This window comes from Rhinolophus sinicus, linkage group LG06 (assembly GCF_036562045.2).
Source record: "Rhinolophus sinicus isolate RSC01 linkage group LG06, ASM3656204v1, whole genome shotgun sequence".
NCBI classification, from domain to species: domain Eukaryota; kingdom Metazoa; phylum Chordata; class Mammalia; order Chiroptera; family Rhinolophidae; genus Rhinolophus; species Rhinolophus sinicus.
Genome location: NC_133756.1, coordinates 125,325,149 through 125,342,296, shown reverse-complemented (window position 1 = coordinate 125,342,296; position 17,148 = coordinate 125,325,149). Strand labels below are relative to the sequence as shown.

At 42.7% G+C, this 17,148-nt stretch overlaps 1 protein-coding gene across 4 annotated transcripts in view; it reads right to left on the bottom strand.

Annotated features, from left to right (window-relative positions):
- Nucleotides 1-15,711: 15,711 nt before the first annotated feature.
- The window catches only part of ZNF143 (zinc finger protein 143), a 42,922-nt gene continuing 41,485 nt past the window's right edge, over nt 15,712-17,148 (bottom strand). For all 4 annotated transcript variants that reach the window (XM_019728891.2, XM_019728921.2, XM_019728911.2 and 1 more), the window contains exon 16: nt 15,712-16,704. In XM_019728891.2, coding sequence (XP_019584450.1) covers nt 16,621-16,704 — 84 coding nt within the window. In that variant the 3' untranslated portion in view covers nt 15,712-16,620. The remainder of the gene's footprint in view (nt 16,705-17,148) is intronic.

Below are 17,148 nucleotides of genomic sequence, written 5' to 3'. Positions count from 1 at the left end.
TTGTTGCTATCTGTGCTAGCTCACATCCCCTCCCCCCTTCATTCTTTCACAACACCCTACTTATTTCCTTAACAGGTTATATCTGTCTCAAAGTATGTTTATTACTATACCCTTCTACAAAATGAAGTCCCGAGTGTAGGGACCTCTTCTGTCATTGCAGTATTCTGATGTGGCTTAGGTGCCCAATATCTTCTTAGTGATAATAGAGCCCTTACTTAAATGTTTGTTGGTTTATTTTTCTCAGTGTAAATTTAATGGTACAGAAGTCTCCCACCTACCCCTGCAGCCCCCAGCCCAAGTCCCCTTCCTAGAAGGTACTTAATAAATGTTTCTGGAATAATTGAATAATAATCTTGTGTTCTTTAAAACAAAAGTGCCAAAATGAGTCAGAAACCCGGGACCTGCCTCCTCCAGCTGAGAACATGGCACAGTGCTGTGGTTTAACTGCAGCAATGTCCTAACTGAAATTCGAAATGATTGTTCTGATTTTTTAAATTTCATGCTTTTCTGAGTACCGCACACACTGTACTGGAGAAACGGGGTTACGCCCACCTGCCCCACGGCATATCTAATTCAAATTTCCTGTTCTTTCCCTACCCAGTGTTATTTCTAACTATAAAATTGCTAGGCAACTTTTGCAGAATCCACGAGCTTGTGGTAAAGTTGTAATAACTGAGTAAAAATCTTGCCCCTAGGCGTTGGAAGAACAAACTTAACCTGTTTGTCTCCTTTAAACAGATGACTTAGCACTTTAATACCACTATTGTCAGCCCATTCACCTTCCTTAGCAAAATAAGCAAGAGTCCTGCCCTAAAGATTTGTAATTGAGATTCCTAAATCACCCTGTCAAATACTTTTTGTACAAGCATGAATATATGTGCATATTATTAACATAAGAATGCACTTTCCAATGAAAGATCTTTCAGAACTAGGAACTAATTTTTCAGTCTGTAAAAATGTTTCATAAAACTAACCAGGCTTTCCCTAAAGCTGAATCTTTTCTAGTTTATGCTTTTGATTTTGGAGAAATAACTCTCAAAACAAGAGCTTATTCTGACAGATTCCTAAATTTAAAAAAAAAAGTCATGTTAGTCAAATCTGTCTTTCACTTAAAAACCAAATAATATGCTAAAAAAGTTTAACTTTCTTCATCTTCCTTGTTATCTTTACCTTCCCCCTTCTGCTGGTTCTCTCAGTAACCAAACACTCCTACCCAGCTCTAACTGTTACCAACTGCCAGTTGGTCCCAGGAATCCAGATCTCAGACTGGAATGTGGTCTAACCCCTACCACTACTCCTGTTTGACTTCCCAGGTATAAATTTCTCTACTCTGTCACTTGTCTTAATAACCTCTGATGGATGACATTTGACCATTTTGCCACATGTTCATCAGCTCACCCTCACAATACAATACTGTATAATCAAATCCGGTTTCTCCTTAGTTGTTCCAAGAATTAAATGGAAACTAGCATTGTCCCTTACAAATAGTGTTCTATAAATGTTATGTGTGCTCTTAATTATAACAATGTTGGAGAATAATCCACACTTGTTAATGGCTTTGTAGTCAGTAAATGCAACATTTGACTCCTGATATCCACAAAATAAATTTGCTTACGTAATACAGGTAGACAGTTGAGTTTCTGTATAACCAGTGAGGATAATCGAATCAGAACAGAGATAGTATTGATATAATAAAAACTTGAAAAGCATAGCTCAGGAAGAGTAACCAATTGAGAGTTTGTATTTTAATGACATAAACCATATTTCTTGTCATGTCTAAATAATCTTTAAATACTACTAACATACTATTTCTGTTTATGCTTCTAACATTTATATAATCAAGGGCAGATTTCATTATTTCCTTTAGGTATGGATTACATCAATTATTCAGATTACATGCAAAAAGTTTGAGGACCTATGATACTCATACCATTTTTGCTTGGGGTCTTTGGCTATGAGAAACCATGCCAGGGTACTTCAAAGTTGTGTCTGTACATACACAAAACCTTGGCGATCACCAGCCTTATTAGTGAAAGAATTCTTCAGGCCTGTTCCCAGTGATCTTAGCCCTCGCACAGGCCCCCTAATCTTGAAAAACTTGACAGTCCACTGCAATCAGCACTGTGGCAATGATACTAACTTCAAGACTTTTCCCAAGAGAAAACACTGACCACTGACCATATCTCATTCCTAGATAAGAGGAATGCTCAACCCACTTATTTAAAACTATAGTTCTGTGAAGCAGTTAGCCAAAACATCATGCTTCCTATTTACGATTTTAAAACTCCTTTCTGCTGGAACGGAACCAAGTAGCCCCATATTCTCCAATTTCCTTTTTTATGTCTTTTACAAAGGCCCCAAAGGCTGCTTTTATCTATATGCTTAATGAGTATCAATAACTGAAAAGGTCACTAAACAGAAATGCTATAAATAGGAAGAATCATAAGGGAGTGCCAGTGCTCAGTACACCTTCAGGTAATTAATGAATTGCCTCTTCTCTTGGGTTAGTGACATACACAGGAAATGACCTGCAGGACCACGAGGACGGCCAGTTGTTTGCTGGCCACACTGTGGTTATTCAGACCAGCTTTGTTCAGATTACTGCAGCACAAAAGATGTGATGACTCCTCCAGTGAGTCAAGGGGCCCTGTCTCATTACAGACAGGGAAAGGAGATAAGGCAGACATCCCATGCTGGTCTTTTGTGTAGCAACAGGCGTGTGTTTGGATATTCCTATGTTTTGATGACTCAATAGTGAGTCAGTTTTAAAGTTCTGTAAAAGGCCTTGTTCAGCTAGCAGGATTGAGAAATGAGCTCATCCAGTAGCTAATTGGATAAAGACTACCCGGTAGTGTGTGATACAATCAGCCGATTGGTGGTGTAAATATGTACATGGAAACATGCCAGTGAGGATGAACTAATTAATCCCTGAAAGCAGAAATCAACTGTACTTGGCAGTCATCTGCTGAGTGCCTACTATGTTCAGGCACCATCCATGTCCTACCCTCTCCCCATTACCTTTATACAGGTCAGAATATGAGAAATGTCCTAAGTACGACAAAAAGCTGGGGTGCTTTTGAGGGAGCTAGGAAAGACATAGTGCCAGCTATAAGGTAGGCACTGTGTGAGATGCTTTACACATTTATCTAATCTTTACAGGAATGCTCTGAGAGAGGTATTTTTATTCACATTTTACAGATGAAGAAAATGAAATCCAGATAGGTTGAATGCCTGCATCACGCAGTCATAGAGCTAGTATTAAGTACTATGTTTCTAAGACTGTAGTACTACTTGCTTAAAGACTAGCTCTTTCTAGAACCCCAGCAAGAATGGAGTAAAGTCAAGGTGAGAACTAACTGGCAGACTTAATGAAAGCAGTGTCACTGGACCCAGCTGGTGGGCCAGACGCATTATGCAGTGTGATGCTGGAGTCCTCTGGACAGCAGGGCACACAGCATGTATGTTATGAAGGAGGGATGTGGGATCCAAAAGGAGTCAGACTTGCACCTCTACTTTTTTGTGTTACCAAAAAACCCACTTGCATTTTAAATTCTAAAATCAAGGGGAAAGATCACAAAAATTGATAATATCCTGTGTTGTGGAGGGTATGGGGGAAACGCATTCTTATCTACTATGGGGATGGGTGTAAATGGGTACCATTTTTAAAAGATTGTTTTGATGATTTCTGTTACAGTTTAAATGTTGATACTCTTTGACCTAGCAAACGTTTAAAACATTTGTACATATTTAAAAAATAAGTAAAGGAATGTTTATCACTGTATTAATTCATTCAATAAATACTTCATGAGATTCTCCTGTGGACACTGGAAACACAGCAGTGAAACAAAACAAAGTTCTTACTTTCATGAAACTTTTGAGACCTCTGATGGAGACAGACAATACTTAAGTAAACACACACACACAAAAAATACCAAGTAGTAACAAGTTCTATTAGCAAAGAGGGGAAGGGTAAGGGATTAAGAAATGGTGAGGGTTGGAGGGAAGTGTTATTTTAAATAGTGTGATCTAGGAAGGCTTTTCTGAGAAGGCGGCATGTAAGGAGGAACCTGAATGAAGTGAGGGAATCAGCCAAATGGAGATCTGGAGAACTGTATCCCAAGCATTGCCTATAATACCAAAAATAGGAAGCCACCCACATGTGCATTAAATACTAAGTAACCACAGTCCACAAAATGAGAAAGCCATATGTAGAAAATAAAAATATATTTAAGATATAATTTAAAAAGTCACAAAACTGTATAATGATCCCATTAAAAAATAATAAATTGAAACCTATATAATTTTCCCCCTTTTCTTCTACCTCCCCCTCAACGCCGGTTCAAGCCGTAGCAGAGGGCACAGCTCACTGGCCCATGTGGGAATCGAACCTGTGACCTCTGCATTAGGAGCAGGGTGCTCCTAACACCTGAGCCACCAAGCCAGCCCATAAACCTATATAATTTTACTAACAAACATCACCCCGATAAATTTAATTAACAAAAATAATAAGAAAAGTAACCTAAAGCAAATATGTCTACCACAGGAAGACATCTAGAGAAATACACAAAATTGTCAAAAACCTTACTTTTAAGGGTTGTTGTATGGATTGAATGAGAGAACAAGTCAAAGTGCCAAGGTGCCAACTAAAGAGACAGCCAGGAGGAGGGCCTTATCATTGCCTCTAAAACAGGCTAGGGCAGACAGAAGTATGACACAAGTCCTGAAGACGCATTCTCTTGCCTTCCTGATGTACTTGGAGCTCTCCTTGCAGGTCGCTGATGCCTGAGCCCTCCTTCCCTTTCCTCACTTCCCCACATCCCTAGCTCCCTCCTCCAGCTTTGCTCTTGGGAGCAAAGACTGTGCTTCTGTTTTCTTAGCCTGGATCCTTCATCTGGAGTGGTCTTCTTTTCCATCTCAGACAAGCAACTTTGTGTTCTGGCTGCAGTCTGTGATGAGGTGCTGATAAGGAAGAGGGCTTCCAGGATCCCTCTGATATATTATAGGCTCACCTTTTTTTTTTTAATTAAAATTTTTTTTCCAATTACAGTTGGCATTCAATATTATATTAATTTCAGGTATATATACAGTGTAGCCTTTAGACATTTATGTAACTTACGGAGTAATCACCCCAATTAGTCTAGTACCCACCTGACACCATACATCATTATTACAGTATTATCAACTATATTCCCTATACAAACATATCAAAATATGTACAGTTTGGTGACTATTCCCAAATTCGAGACCCAGATTGAGAAACAGAAGAGTACCAGCAGCAGGCATGAGGTATATAATTTACAGGGCCCAGTGAGAAGTGAAAATGCCGTGTTCACATCTTACTAAGAACTTGAAGATGGTGAGAGCAGAGCAGGGTCTCCCTAAGTGCAGCACCCTGTGCCCATGAAGCTGACCCTGCCACACCCCTCTGGGCTCTCCTCCCATGCCTAACCCCACCTCCCACCAAGGGTAACCTGACTTCAAATGGCGAGGATAGTTTTGCCTGTACTCCTTTGTGTCTAGTTTCTTTTGCTCAGCATTCTATTTGTGAGGATCGTCTGTACTTTTACGTGGAGTTGAAGATCGTACATTCTCATTGCTGTATAGTTAAAACTAGCCTGTAATTCAGTTTGGGTATGCCACTGAATGAGGAGTTGTTTAGGAGAACTCGAAAAGTTTTTCTAGTGGTTGAGCACATTTCCTAGTTTCGGGCTCTTTTTCCTCTGAAAGAGCAGGTGTTTCCTCACAGAACATATTGTATGAGTAAGACTCAGTGAGCTTTATTCCCTCCTCAGGTTCTTCTGACACCCAATAAGGATGAAAGGAAAAAAGCTAGCCAAAGAAGGTAGTTAAAGGCAACAGTTTTTTGTTTTTTTTTTTTTTAAACTTTTCCAGAGTAGTAGCACACACTGATTATTACAGATAAAGGGGCTGAGGTTGCCTTGTCGGCCTGTGAGTTGCCAAGGAAACTGGAAAGAAATTAGGTCCTACCCTGTCAGGTCAGACGGAGGCACAGCACGTCCATCACAGATGTGAACAGGGGCAAGATCCCTGTGCATGTGTCTTCCCCCAGGCTGTCCTGGAGAGGTGACCAGTGGGCCCTTTCTGTTATGGGGGCAGCTGAGTGCATTCCTGACAATGAGAAAGTCAGGGATGAGTAGCCCAGGTAAGTAGTACACCAGTCCTTGAAGAATATATCACTAAAACCCAATCATACTTTTCCATTCAAACTTAATGTTGAAGCCTAAATTCAAACTATTTTATTATAATCAACTTGTACCAGCCAGCCTATAGCTCAACTATGATGAGCAAACATAACTTTTTTTTATCAAAGTACTGTTTGTTTGAGGTAAAGGGCCTCAATATGTCATTGGGACTCTTTCTTGAAAACAACAACTTTATTTGTTTTTAAATAGATAAAAGTTTATAATACAAAATTTAAAAGGCACAAAAAGGTATACAGTGAAAAGCAAGTCTCCCTTTCACCCCCAACTTCTAGCCTATTCCCCAGGGGCAACCAACTTTATTATTTTCCTGTATTTTGTTTCAGAAATGACCTATGCAAATAGATGTAATCTTTTAACTATTTTAATAGAAATTGTAGCATTTTATGCATACTGTTCTGCACTTAATATTTCCTGGAGATTGTTTCATATTAATGTATATAGGACTGCCTTATTCTTTTTAAAGACTGCATAGTATTCCATTATCTGGATGAACCATAATTTTTTTTAAAAGGTTTGTTTTCTTTCTTTAAGCAGCTTCATTGAAGTAAATTTACATACCATAGCATTCACCTATTGAAAGTATGCAATTCAATTATTTTTAGTTATAGAATTGTTACCATCACTACAATCCGGATTTAGAACATTTACCACTCCCCAACATTTTCTTATGCCCATAATTTATCTTTTAATCTTTTCATTAAACTTTGTTTTTCCTTTTCACTACTTCATTTTAACATTTCCTGGGGTTGTGATCCTTTGATTTACTATCCACTGGATAGGATTTAGAATGGTGAGATGTGTTAGGAGAGCATTTCAAACCTCATGTGGTATTGATCCTCTCTTTTAAAAAGCAGCTATTCTCCTTTTCATTCAAGGCTGCTCTGATTTTGGAGTGAGAAATAGGAGATCCTGAACATTTTGCCAGTGAGCTGCTTGCTGTCCCTCCTTCTTTCTCTCTTCATGAAAAGCAGCACAGTCTTAACAACAATAGGTAGGTTAGAGGAGATGGATAAGCTCTCTCCCTCCAGAAGATGGCTGGTCACGATAGACAGTAGCTAAGTCACAATGGCTACAGACTGTCCTGAAGGCAGCAGGAGGTAGAAGGCAGGTGACCTCTCCATATTTACTAATACACCATCTCAGACAGGCACCCTTCTTTTGGCTGATGGTCACCAGGGCTGATGAGAGAGTGTGTGTCTCTTGTTCTTCCAATGGTCCAAGCATGCATACCTGCAATGGAACAGAGAGCAGCAGCAGGATGCATACCTGCGAGAGAACAGATGGTAGAGTCATCACATGGTCCAGAACGTGAAAATACTATAGGTTGGTCCGTTGCTGTGGTTTTTCATTTCTCCATATTTCCCCTCAGTTCTACTCACTACTATCTTGTCTCAAATAAAAGGTTATCCATAGTTAGTGCTCCAGAATGGGAAATATCACACTAAAATATACAGCGTAAAAAATGATTTTTTTCTGACCCTGTTCTTCCAAAATTAGAGCTTTTTTTTTTTTTCTCATGCTTTTTTTTTTTAAAGATTTTATTGGGGAAGGGGAACAGGACTTTATTGGGGAACAGTGTGTACTTCCAGGATTTTTTCCAAGTCAAGTTGCAGTTCAGCTTCAGGTCCAGTTGCGGTTGTTAGTTGCAGGGGACACAGCCCACCATCCTTTGCGGGAGTCAAACTGGCAACCTTGTGGTTGAGAGGATGCGCTTCAACCAACTGAGCCATCCGGGAGCTCAGCAGCAGCTCAGCTCAAGGTGCCGTGTTCAATCTTAGTTGCAGGGAGCAGAGCCCATCATCCCTTGTGGGAGTCAAGGAGTCAAATTGGCAACCTTGTGGTTGAGAGCCCACTGGCCCATGTGGGAATCGAACTGGCAGCCTTCGGCACTAGGAGTACAGAGCTCCAACCCCCTGAGCCACCGAGCCGGCCCCTCAAGCTCCTTTTTTTCCTCCTCAGTTTTAACCTGAGAGTTATGTACCTGTTAGTGTGTATACAGCCTCATTTATATTTTTATTTCCAAAATCAGTAATTATCCAGTCAAAAAATTAATTAGGTGGCTCCTGTTCTCTTCATCTCAAAGATGAAAGAGAGGAGAGCAGATACACACAGTATGATCAAAACAGAGCCCTGGGAGAGGAGGGTGAGGGCTTCTGTGCCTTCCCCACCAGGCTGGCCCCAGCTAGCAGGGTGCCGGCCCTCCCAGACTGGCAAAGGGGAAAGTGCAACTGCAGGAGGAAGTCACCACCTGGTCATCCTGAGTTCCCCCTGAGATGGTGCCCTCCCTCCTGCCAGGAAGGGTCCATGTGACTCAACTTGCAAAGAGACGATGATCATCCAGCCAAAGCATCTGTGTGCTCTGGAAATCTAAACTCAGGGGCCAAAAAGAACAGAAGCCTGAGGAAATCTTTGTAGAAGGTGGAATGCCAACGGGCCATTTGATACAGATCCTTTGTGAGAGCTGCCAGTGTGGATGGAGGCTTTCGGCGCCATTTCCCAGAGGGTTGGCTATCTGTGGTGTGACTTCTCTGTAGATTACCTTGCTCCTGAAGGAGGTCAAGCTCCAATGCTACTGCATGGCTGGGGACGCGGAGAACCAGAACACGGATGGGACTGCAGTACTTCCTTCAGAAGCTGGTCTGGTCCCTGGGCCAGACTGCGCTGGACCAGTGGCTCTAAGCTCTCAAGGCTAGGATACCGGGTGTATTAGTTTCCTGTTGCTGTTGTAACAAATTACCACACACTTGTGGTTTAAAACAACACAAGTTTATTCTGTTATACTTCTGGAGATCGGAAGTCAGAAATTAATTTCACTGAGTTAAAGTCTAGGTGTCAACAGGGCTGGTTCCTTCTGGAAGCTCTGAGGGGAACATCCATTTCCTTGTCTTTTTCAGTGTCTAGTGGCACCTGTATTTCCTGGCTTGTGACCCCTTCTTCTGTCTTCAAGGCACACCACACCAATCTCTACTTCTGTCACCACAGTGTCGCCTGCTCTGTCTCTTCCCTCTTATAAGACCACATCAGGTCCACCAGATAATCCAGGACAGTCTCCCCATCTCAAGATCCTTAATCACACCTGCTAAGTCCCTTGAGCCATAAAAATTAACATTCACAGATTCTGGGGATTAAAACATGAACATATTGGGTGGGCCATTATTCAGCCTACCACATCCCGAGACTCCCCAGAGCACCCCACCCAGAATCTTCTCACACAGTGCAGAGGCTCAGAGGAGCCCAAGGCAGCAGGACTCTCCCAACATATATCTAAGTGGTACTCCATCAGGTTGTCTTCAAACTTTTGCTATTAGGAGCAATGCTGCAATGAGTATTCTTGACATCATTTCTCCACACGTGAGTGCATCCTTAGGGGACATTATTAGGAGTAAAATTGCTGGGTCAAAGGACATGTGCACTTTATTTAAACCTATTTCCCTACATCCTTGCCAAAAGATCAACTCTTTTGAGATTTACCAATTTGATAGGTGAAAAATGCAATTTTGGTATAACTTTTTTTTTAAACTTTATTTTGTGGTAATTTTAGTACAGTTTTATTATTTTTTTCTTATTATAGGTGAGATTGTGTATTTTTTCATATGTTTAAAATTCCGTTTCCATTTATTTCCTGTGATTTATTAGTCCCTCATGCAAAACATTATATCTGAAGTTATAGTCAATAGTGGCAATCAAGCAAAAACGTGGTGTCATATGACTAAAAAAAGCCCACCTGGAGAGTGATCATACAGATGGAGAATTCAGGGGCAGGCAGAATAAGACTCCTGATACCAGGCTGGATTTCAACAGCAAGAAGAGTCCCTTGGCATTCTGCTCTGATAACCACAGACACAGCTTCACATGTCTGGGATCCAGGAGAGCTGACCAAGGCAGATTCACTCCTCGGGGACAAGATCAGATCCACTTATTAGACTTGGATCCACAGGCAGGGCAGAGGAGGGCATTTAGCCCAACACTTGCTGTCTAAGAACACGGGATAGGAACTATTGGCACCCTGTTGTCTCTGGTCAAGGTTGACCTGGGTTCCTGGACTGGGCTCTGCCTTTGGGTGAGCAAGTGACTCTCCCTGTGGAGATGGAGAAAGGTGGCCCTATTGACCTTCCTCTGAGACTGTAGGGTGTGGTGCAGATGCCAAATACTGCCAGCAACCTGTCCATTCATTAGGACTGGGCTTAGGAGTGTTGGATGTTGCTGATAATAAGTGACGAGGGCTTAGGACTCTAGGCCTGGCAGAGGTTTGCCCTGCAAGTGTATGTGTGACAATGATATTTAGTCCTCAGCACCTTCCAGTCCCAAGGATGGCAACTGGCATTTCAGGACTGAATCTGAGATGCCCTCAGAGGTTTTTCTTCGGTCAACACTAGTTATATAGCAAAAGTGGTTGTCAGATTGGGCAAGGAGACAAAACTAGTCTCCAGGTCTGATGTGGGTGTTTATTTCCTCCGTAGTGTCATCCCAGTGACCCGAGGAGACAGTCAGAATCTTTCTATTCCCATCACTCACCCTGTTTTCTCCCAACATAAAATGATTTCCTTCAAGGTTAGAGAAAAGACTGCCCCTGCCCAGGCACAGCTGGTTGATTTATTCCAGAAGCAAGTGGGAAGCAAGTGGTGTTTGGTTGTGGATTGCTCCCTGAACCTAAACAGCGCCTCCTGCTGGTGGCTGACCCCAATACTCACCAATAGTGCCTTTCATTCATTAACTAGTCCTTTCCTTTTTTACTTTGAAACACCCACAAGGTTTCACCAGTTTCACAAAAGTGAAGACCACCTTTGCAGAAAAAAGTGGTCCGTTTTTCTGTTCCTGATTTTCTGCTTCAAAGAACATTAAGCAATTTCAGGACGTTAGAAAAGCCCTAAGGCAACGGGGGAAAGCTTTCCTGATGAGTTTTGTGTGGCTAAACAAACTGGTGAATGTTAGGAGCTGCTCCCAGCTGGGACCTATTGCTCTCCCAGGGTCCTCAAAAAGACCTGTTACTGGCTTGGAGCAAAGAAGTCTCTTATTTACAAAGATAAGGCAACCCCCTTGCGACAGCAGAGATTGTATGTCTTTGCTTTTTCATAGAAATTGCAGAATATGACTGGAGGGCATTGCAGTTGAGTCTGTAACCCAGATTAGAGCTGTTTTCCACATACCTTTCTCAGGCTTTTATCTGAGCCAGGACTTTTGGACAGAATAGTGAAGAGCAGTCTGTGGAGGGCTTTTGGATGCCTCCAATGTGTACAGGGAAACCTTATAGAAGTGAGGCAAACTAGGGAGAGATTTGGGATTGACATTAGAGCAAGAATCCCATTTTCTTTCACTTGAATGTGGCAAGTGTCAAGAAAAAGTTTTGCCAGATAATTTTCATTTTAACTATTCATGCAATTATCCTGAATCTTGAGCAATTCTTTATTTGCCTCAGCATGACTTTCTGTCCTTCAGTTTTTTGTTTGTTTGTTTTTAAGATTTTATTGGGGAAGGGGAACAGGACTTTATTGGGGAACAGTGTGTACTTCCAGGACTTTTTTCCAAGTCAAGTTGTTGTCCTTTCAGTCTTAGTTGTGGAGGGCGCAGCTCAGCTCCAGGTCCAGTGGCTGTTGCTAGTTGCAGGGGGCACAGCCCACCATCCCTTGCGGGAGTCGAGGAATTGAACTGGCAACCTTGTGGTTGAGAGAGTGCGCTCCAACCAACTGAGCCATCCGGGAGCTCAGCGGCAGCTCAGCTCAAGGTGCCGTGTTCAATCTTAGTTGCAGGGGGCGGAGCCCACCATTCCTTGCGGGACTTGAGGAATTGAACCGGCAGCCTTGTGGTTGAGAGCCCACTGGACCATGTGGGAATCGAACCGGCAGCCTTCGGCACTAGGAGTATGGAGCTCCAACTGCCTGAGCCACCTGTCCTTCAGTTTTAGCTGTGCTCTGGAAGCAAATGAAACTCCTACATGGAGGACGGAGGATTCTCTGAACCCCTCAAGCTAGGTGAGTTTAGAGCCAGAGGTAACAGATAGAGATGACCTGCTGCTCTGCAAGCCCTCCTGAAGTTATGGGGAAGTTGAAGTTGCCAATTATATTAAGGGAGCCCATAATCTAAAAGGAGAAGCAGATAATATAGTTCTAAAATACAAGTCACACTCATGTGACAGCAAAAAGAGAAGGGCTAATAGAAGGGCTTTCCTCAGCAGGGCAGGCTACATAATCTACGGGGCTTGGTGCAAAAAGAAAATGTGGAACCTCTTGGTCAAAAAGCAGGGGAAAAAGTGCTGATAAAGGTACACATAAAGCCAGACACAAAAGAACAAATAGTGTATGATTCCACTTATATGAGGTACCTAGAGTAGTCAAATGCACAGAAAGTAGAAAGGTGGTTGCAGGGACTGGGGGAGAGGAGTGATGGGGAGTTATTGTTTAATGGGTATAGTTTCAGTTTGGGAAGATGAAGAAGTTCTGGAGATGGATGGTGGTGATGGCTGCACAATATGAATGTCCTTAATGACACTGAACTGTACACTCAAAAAGGGTTAAAATGGTAAATTTTATGTTGTGTATATTTTACGCCCTCCCCCCCACATAGTCTACTTCTCATGGCGTTTTTTGCTATTTAATGTCATTCTAAGAAAAAATAAAATTTTAGCATGAATTTTACCCTTCATCTTTATATTACCCAATGTCAATTTTAAATGAAAACAGTATTTAACTTGTATTTGGAACCACTGAAATTACAGTTGGAATTTTGTGCCTCATCCCAGGAGGAGGGTACCTCCAGCTGGCTAGAAGAGGCAAACATGAGCCAGGCTCTGGAAAGATCGAAGGAGGAAGTGAGGACCCCTGGGCACAGAGCTTAGAGAAAGAACTTTCCAGGGCATGGGCCCGCACAGGTGCCTGGGGCAGGTACTCTCTTGAGCCTGACAGATCTCCTCACCCCTCTCCACAAGGCTGCCACCCCAACTCACAACAGACGGGCTACTCCCAGGTATCTTCAAAACTCAGAGCTGGGACACACTCAGTACGGGGCATTGGCAAGAGGCTAAAGTCGGCCATCCATCAGGGACACCGGAGCTGCCAACCTGGGGTAAGGATAGCTATCACCACGCCCCACTCCACAGGGAGATGCACCTATCACTGACCCTCCTGCACTGGCACCCAGGCTCCTGCCAGAGGCAGAGAGCACAGCAGCAGCAGCAGTCGCAGGGTAAGGGTGAGAAGGGGGAGGCCAGGCAGGGAAGTGGCAGTGAGAACCCATCCAGGGAGGCCTCGGGGGTGGGACTATGTCAGTGCAGGGTCCAAGGCCCTAATGCCTGCTCCGTTGTTCCATGAGACTTCACTTACAGAACACAGATTCAAAGAAAAAAATTACTAAGAATTTTAAGACTACAACCACAGTGCATTAACTCCCAAGTGCATTAACTCCCAAGTGCAGGATCTTGTTCAACTGCATTGGTCACATGTCCACGAAGCAGCCTATTCCTCAGGCAAAAACAGAGAGGGTGTTTGGCTGGAGTGTTCTTTGAAAGATCGCCTCATCCCTAAAGGAAACCTAAGCAAGGAAGTGCTGACCGCAGAGGAGACTGAGGCAGCCTTTCTCCACTTCCCATATGCTTCACAACAGACTTCTCCTGTGCCCCTTTCCTTTTCACCCTCCTGCTCCGTGCTCACTGTTGGGGTCTGCTGATACTTGACTGGTCTCAATCGTATCTGAGCCAGGAAATACTGGACCGGAAATTCCTTGGGACGATACATGGAATCCCGTCCATTTCAGCATTTCAGCACCGAGTGCATGGTTTCCCAAGTTACTCACCTAGTCCCAGGGCTGCCATACAGGAAGGAAGCATGTGAGACCGCCCAGTTAGCTTGCTCCTGTGGCCTGGTGGCAGGGGTTGGGGGGTAGGCAGGAGGCAGTGCAACCCTCTGGGCAGCTGCCACCTGCAGAGGATTAAGGAAGCCAAGCCCTTATCTTCCTCTATTTCCTTAATTCTTACAAGTGCAGGCTGTAGGCAATGTACTTTTCCTTTGTGGTGGCCTGGAGCTGTGTCTGGGATAAAATGGGGGTATTTTTCTTGGGCTCAAAGGTTTGTCTTGAGCATTGTCTGGATCGTATTGCAATTATGCTCCCACTGGCTCCATTTGCTGAAGTGTACTCGTTTCATCAAGTGCCTTTTGGGGGCTTTTCAGCTTTGGAGGGCTCCTTTCTGCATCCTGCACTTTAAAAAACCCACATCAGCTTTACCGAATAGCAACTGACAGCACATCAGCTGGAGTCCTCCCTTGGGCACATCCTCCCCAGCCTGGGCTCCTGAGGTTCCGCTCCCAGGAAGGCAGGTAGGAGACAAACCAGCGAAACGCCTCTGCCCTTTTCTCTGGTGCCAGCAGGAAGGCATTTTCTTTTGAGCTGAGTTATCCCTCAGGCCACACCGTCCAGCTCAGCCCTGCCCAGTCCAGCTGGCAAAGGAGCTGGGGCCAGGGAGAAACAGCCTGGAATCAGAGCAAAGGCAGATGTTAGAGGCTCGGGGAGGTCAACAGCTTGGGTTTGGGTCCTGGGCACAGCAGGCCTGGCTGGACCTAGTAGAGGAGCTCCCTGTTAGCAACCAGGACTAGGGCCGGGAGGCAGGCGCACCGCCCTGTGACTTCACAGATTCTGTTCTTGTCCCCCCATGCCAGCCCCTTTCTGAGCCTCAGCTGGGAGTTCTGGGGGTTTCAATGTCTCTGTCAAGAATGAAGACTGGTTCTGTGGGTGACTAAGACCTTTTCTAATGTTTTATGTCTATGAAGAGCTTTGAAGGGCAAGTGACCAATCCCCTGCCCAACCCAGAAGGGTTTCCCATTTCAAATGACTAAGTCATGACCCTTTTTAGTAAGACCTCTAAGAACCTGATCAAAGACAACATTTATATTAAGCAGCACAACCTGTGTTTCCTTTTTACTATGAAGCTGGAAATGAAAAACAGCCCCATTTCAGTTCCCTGGTAAACAAAGCATGGTGAACGACAGTGAGGGACTGATTGTTACAGGAAAACCCTTTACAACCCCCCTTCTTTTGGACCTTGGTGGACTCCACGCTGAATTTCTGACATTAGAGATGGATTTTCAAGTGCTCACGTTATTAGGCAATCAGAAACCAAAGCTCATCTTCATAATCGCTCCAACAAATTATCACCAGAGAAGGCAGTTGTGCCATGGTGAAAAAAGCACTGGACTTGAGAGTCAGAAAGTCTGGGTTCTCCAGTCTTTGCCCACCTTTTCACAGCTGTATGGCCCGGGTAAGGCACTTAACCTCTCTGGACACTCAGTTTCCTCCTGTACAAATACAGGGATTGTAAATTCCACGTATCTCACAAAAATGGTTATGATACATAAAAATGTATAGAAAAGTACTTATTCTGTGCTTGATACACAATATACTCTCAATATATATAGGTTGGGTTATAATTTATTACCTTTGTGGTATTCTCTGCAACACTTCCCCCCACTCCGATACCAATTTAATAAAACAAATATAACCGTAACATTTTAAAAATTGCTGTATTCAAAATTAATAACAAACTTTAGGGTAAATAAGCTTTAACACAAAAGTACATAAGCAAAAATAAATAATTTACACCAACCCACTAACCTAATTTTCAGAGTAAAGCCATTTCCAATTACAGCACTGTTATCTGGGCTCTGGCCTGTGGTTGAACTTTGATAGTTCATTATTTTAAAAAAATAGTAACAAAAACCTGAACACTAAATAAAGTCTTTAACAAAACCAAAGCATTGTATTGAACTTTTTAATTTTAAGTAACTTTGTAATTTTATACATAATCCAATGTAGTGCTAATATAATTAGCATTTCAGCTTAAAGAGTTGGTATTTAACAGGGATAGAAAACTATAATGAATAGTCTTCAGACAGTGAGATACAAATAAAAATGAACAAGTACACAGTAGAACAAAAACTGCAGACACTGTACTAAACTGGGGAAAATATTTGAAGGCTTTACCTCCTTTATTATCCATGATGGCTTTTGGAATTATGATTGTTTGACATATAGAACCTTTAATGTTTTAGATATAGCCTTTATTTTATTTTTTTCACAGTAAGTTAAAAATCCATCATAAGGCTCCGTAAGACTTCACTGGTTTTGCATGAAGACTCTGGGAGTTTGCAATCTGATAAAAGAGTAACATGAAAATGTACTGTATTGCCCTAATTTCATACTTCCTTGTACACAACGAATCAATTTGGGAATCTATTCCAAGAGTTATATACACAAAAGTGTCAAGAATAAAACGTTCTCCACTCTTGCATAAAAACGTGTACAGTATTTTAGGAATGGAAAATTTCTCATTTCCCTGGGCCTGGGCTTCATGGATCTCTGCTGCCTGAAGATGAACGGCTCCTCTTGCTTTATTGCTTCACTGTTCTCAGGATTAGTCATCCAACCCTGGCGTTTCTCCTTGTTGGATCCTGGATGCTATTCTGATGGCTTCTTCCAGAGATGGCTGTTCTCCAAGCTGAAATAGGAACATACACAAACCCACAGTCAAGAGAATGGCAAAGGACAGTATATGCCAGAAGTGGAGTTTCTCTCTATGATTCTGACACCTGGGCTTGTTGAGGTATTACTGCTGATCCAATCAGTAAGAGCACAAAAACCAATTCCTGCAGAATAATGCAGTTTCTTTATTTAGGATTTTGATAAACTTTCACATACTCAAGAGACAAAAGATGCTCATGTTTTCCAATGGAGATATGTAGAGAGCTTCCTGAGCATTTAGCTTCTATGCCCATAAACTAAACTAAAACCAACGGCTGTCACTTCCCCGAGTATGTTCTAACCCATTTCCAAGTAAATACACAAACAATTCCACCCAAGGAAAGATAATCTGCACCTAGCATTCTAGATTCTCTGCTTGAATCCAGTGACTTCCCAGAGAATGGTTTTCTTCTTAGTTTTC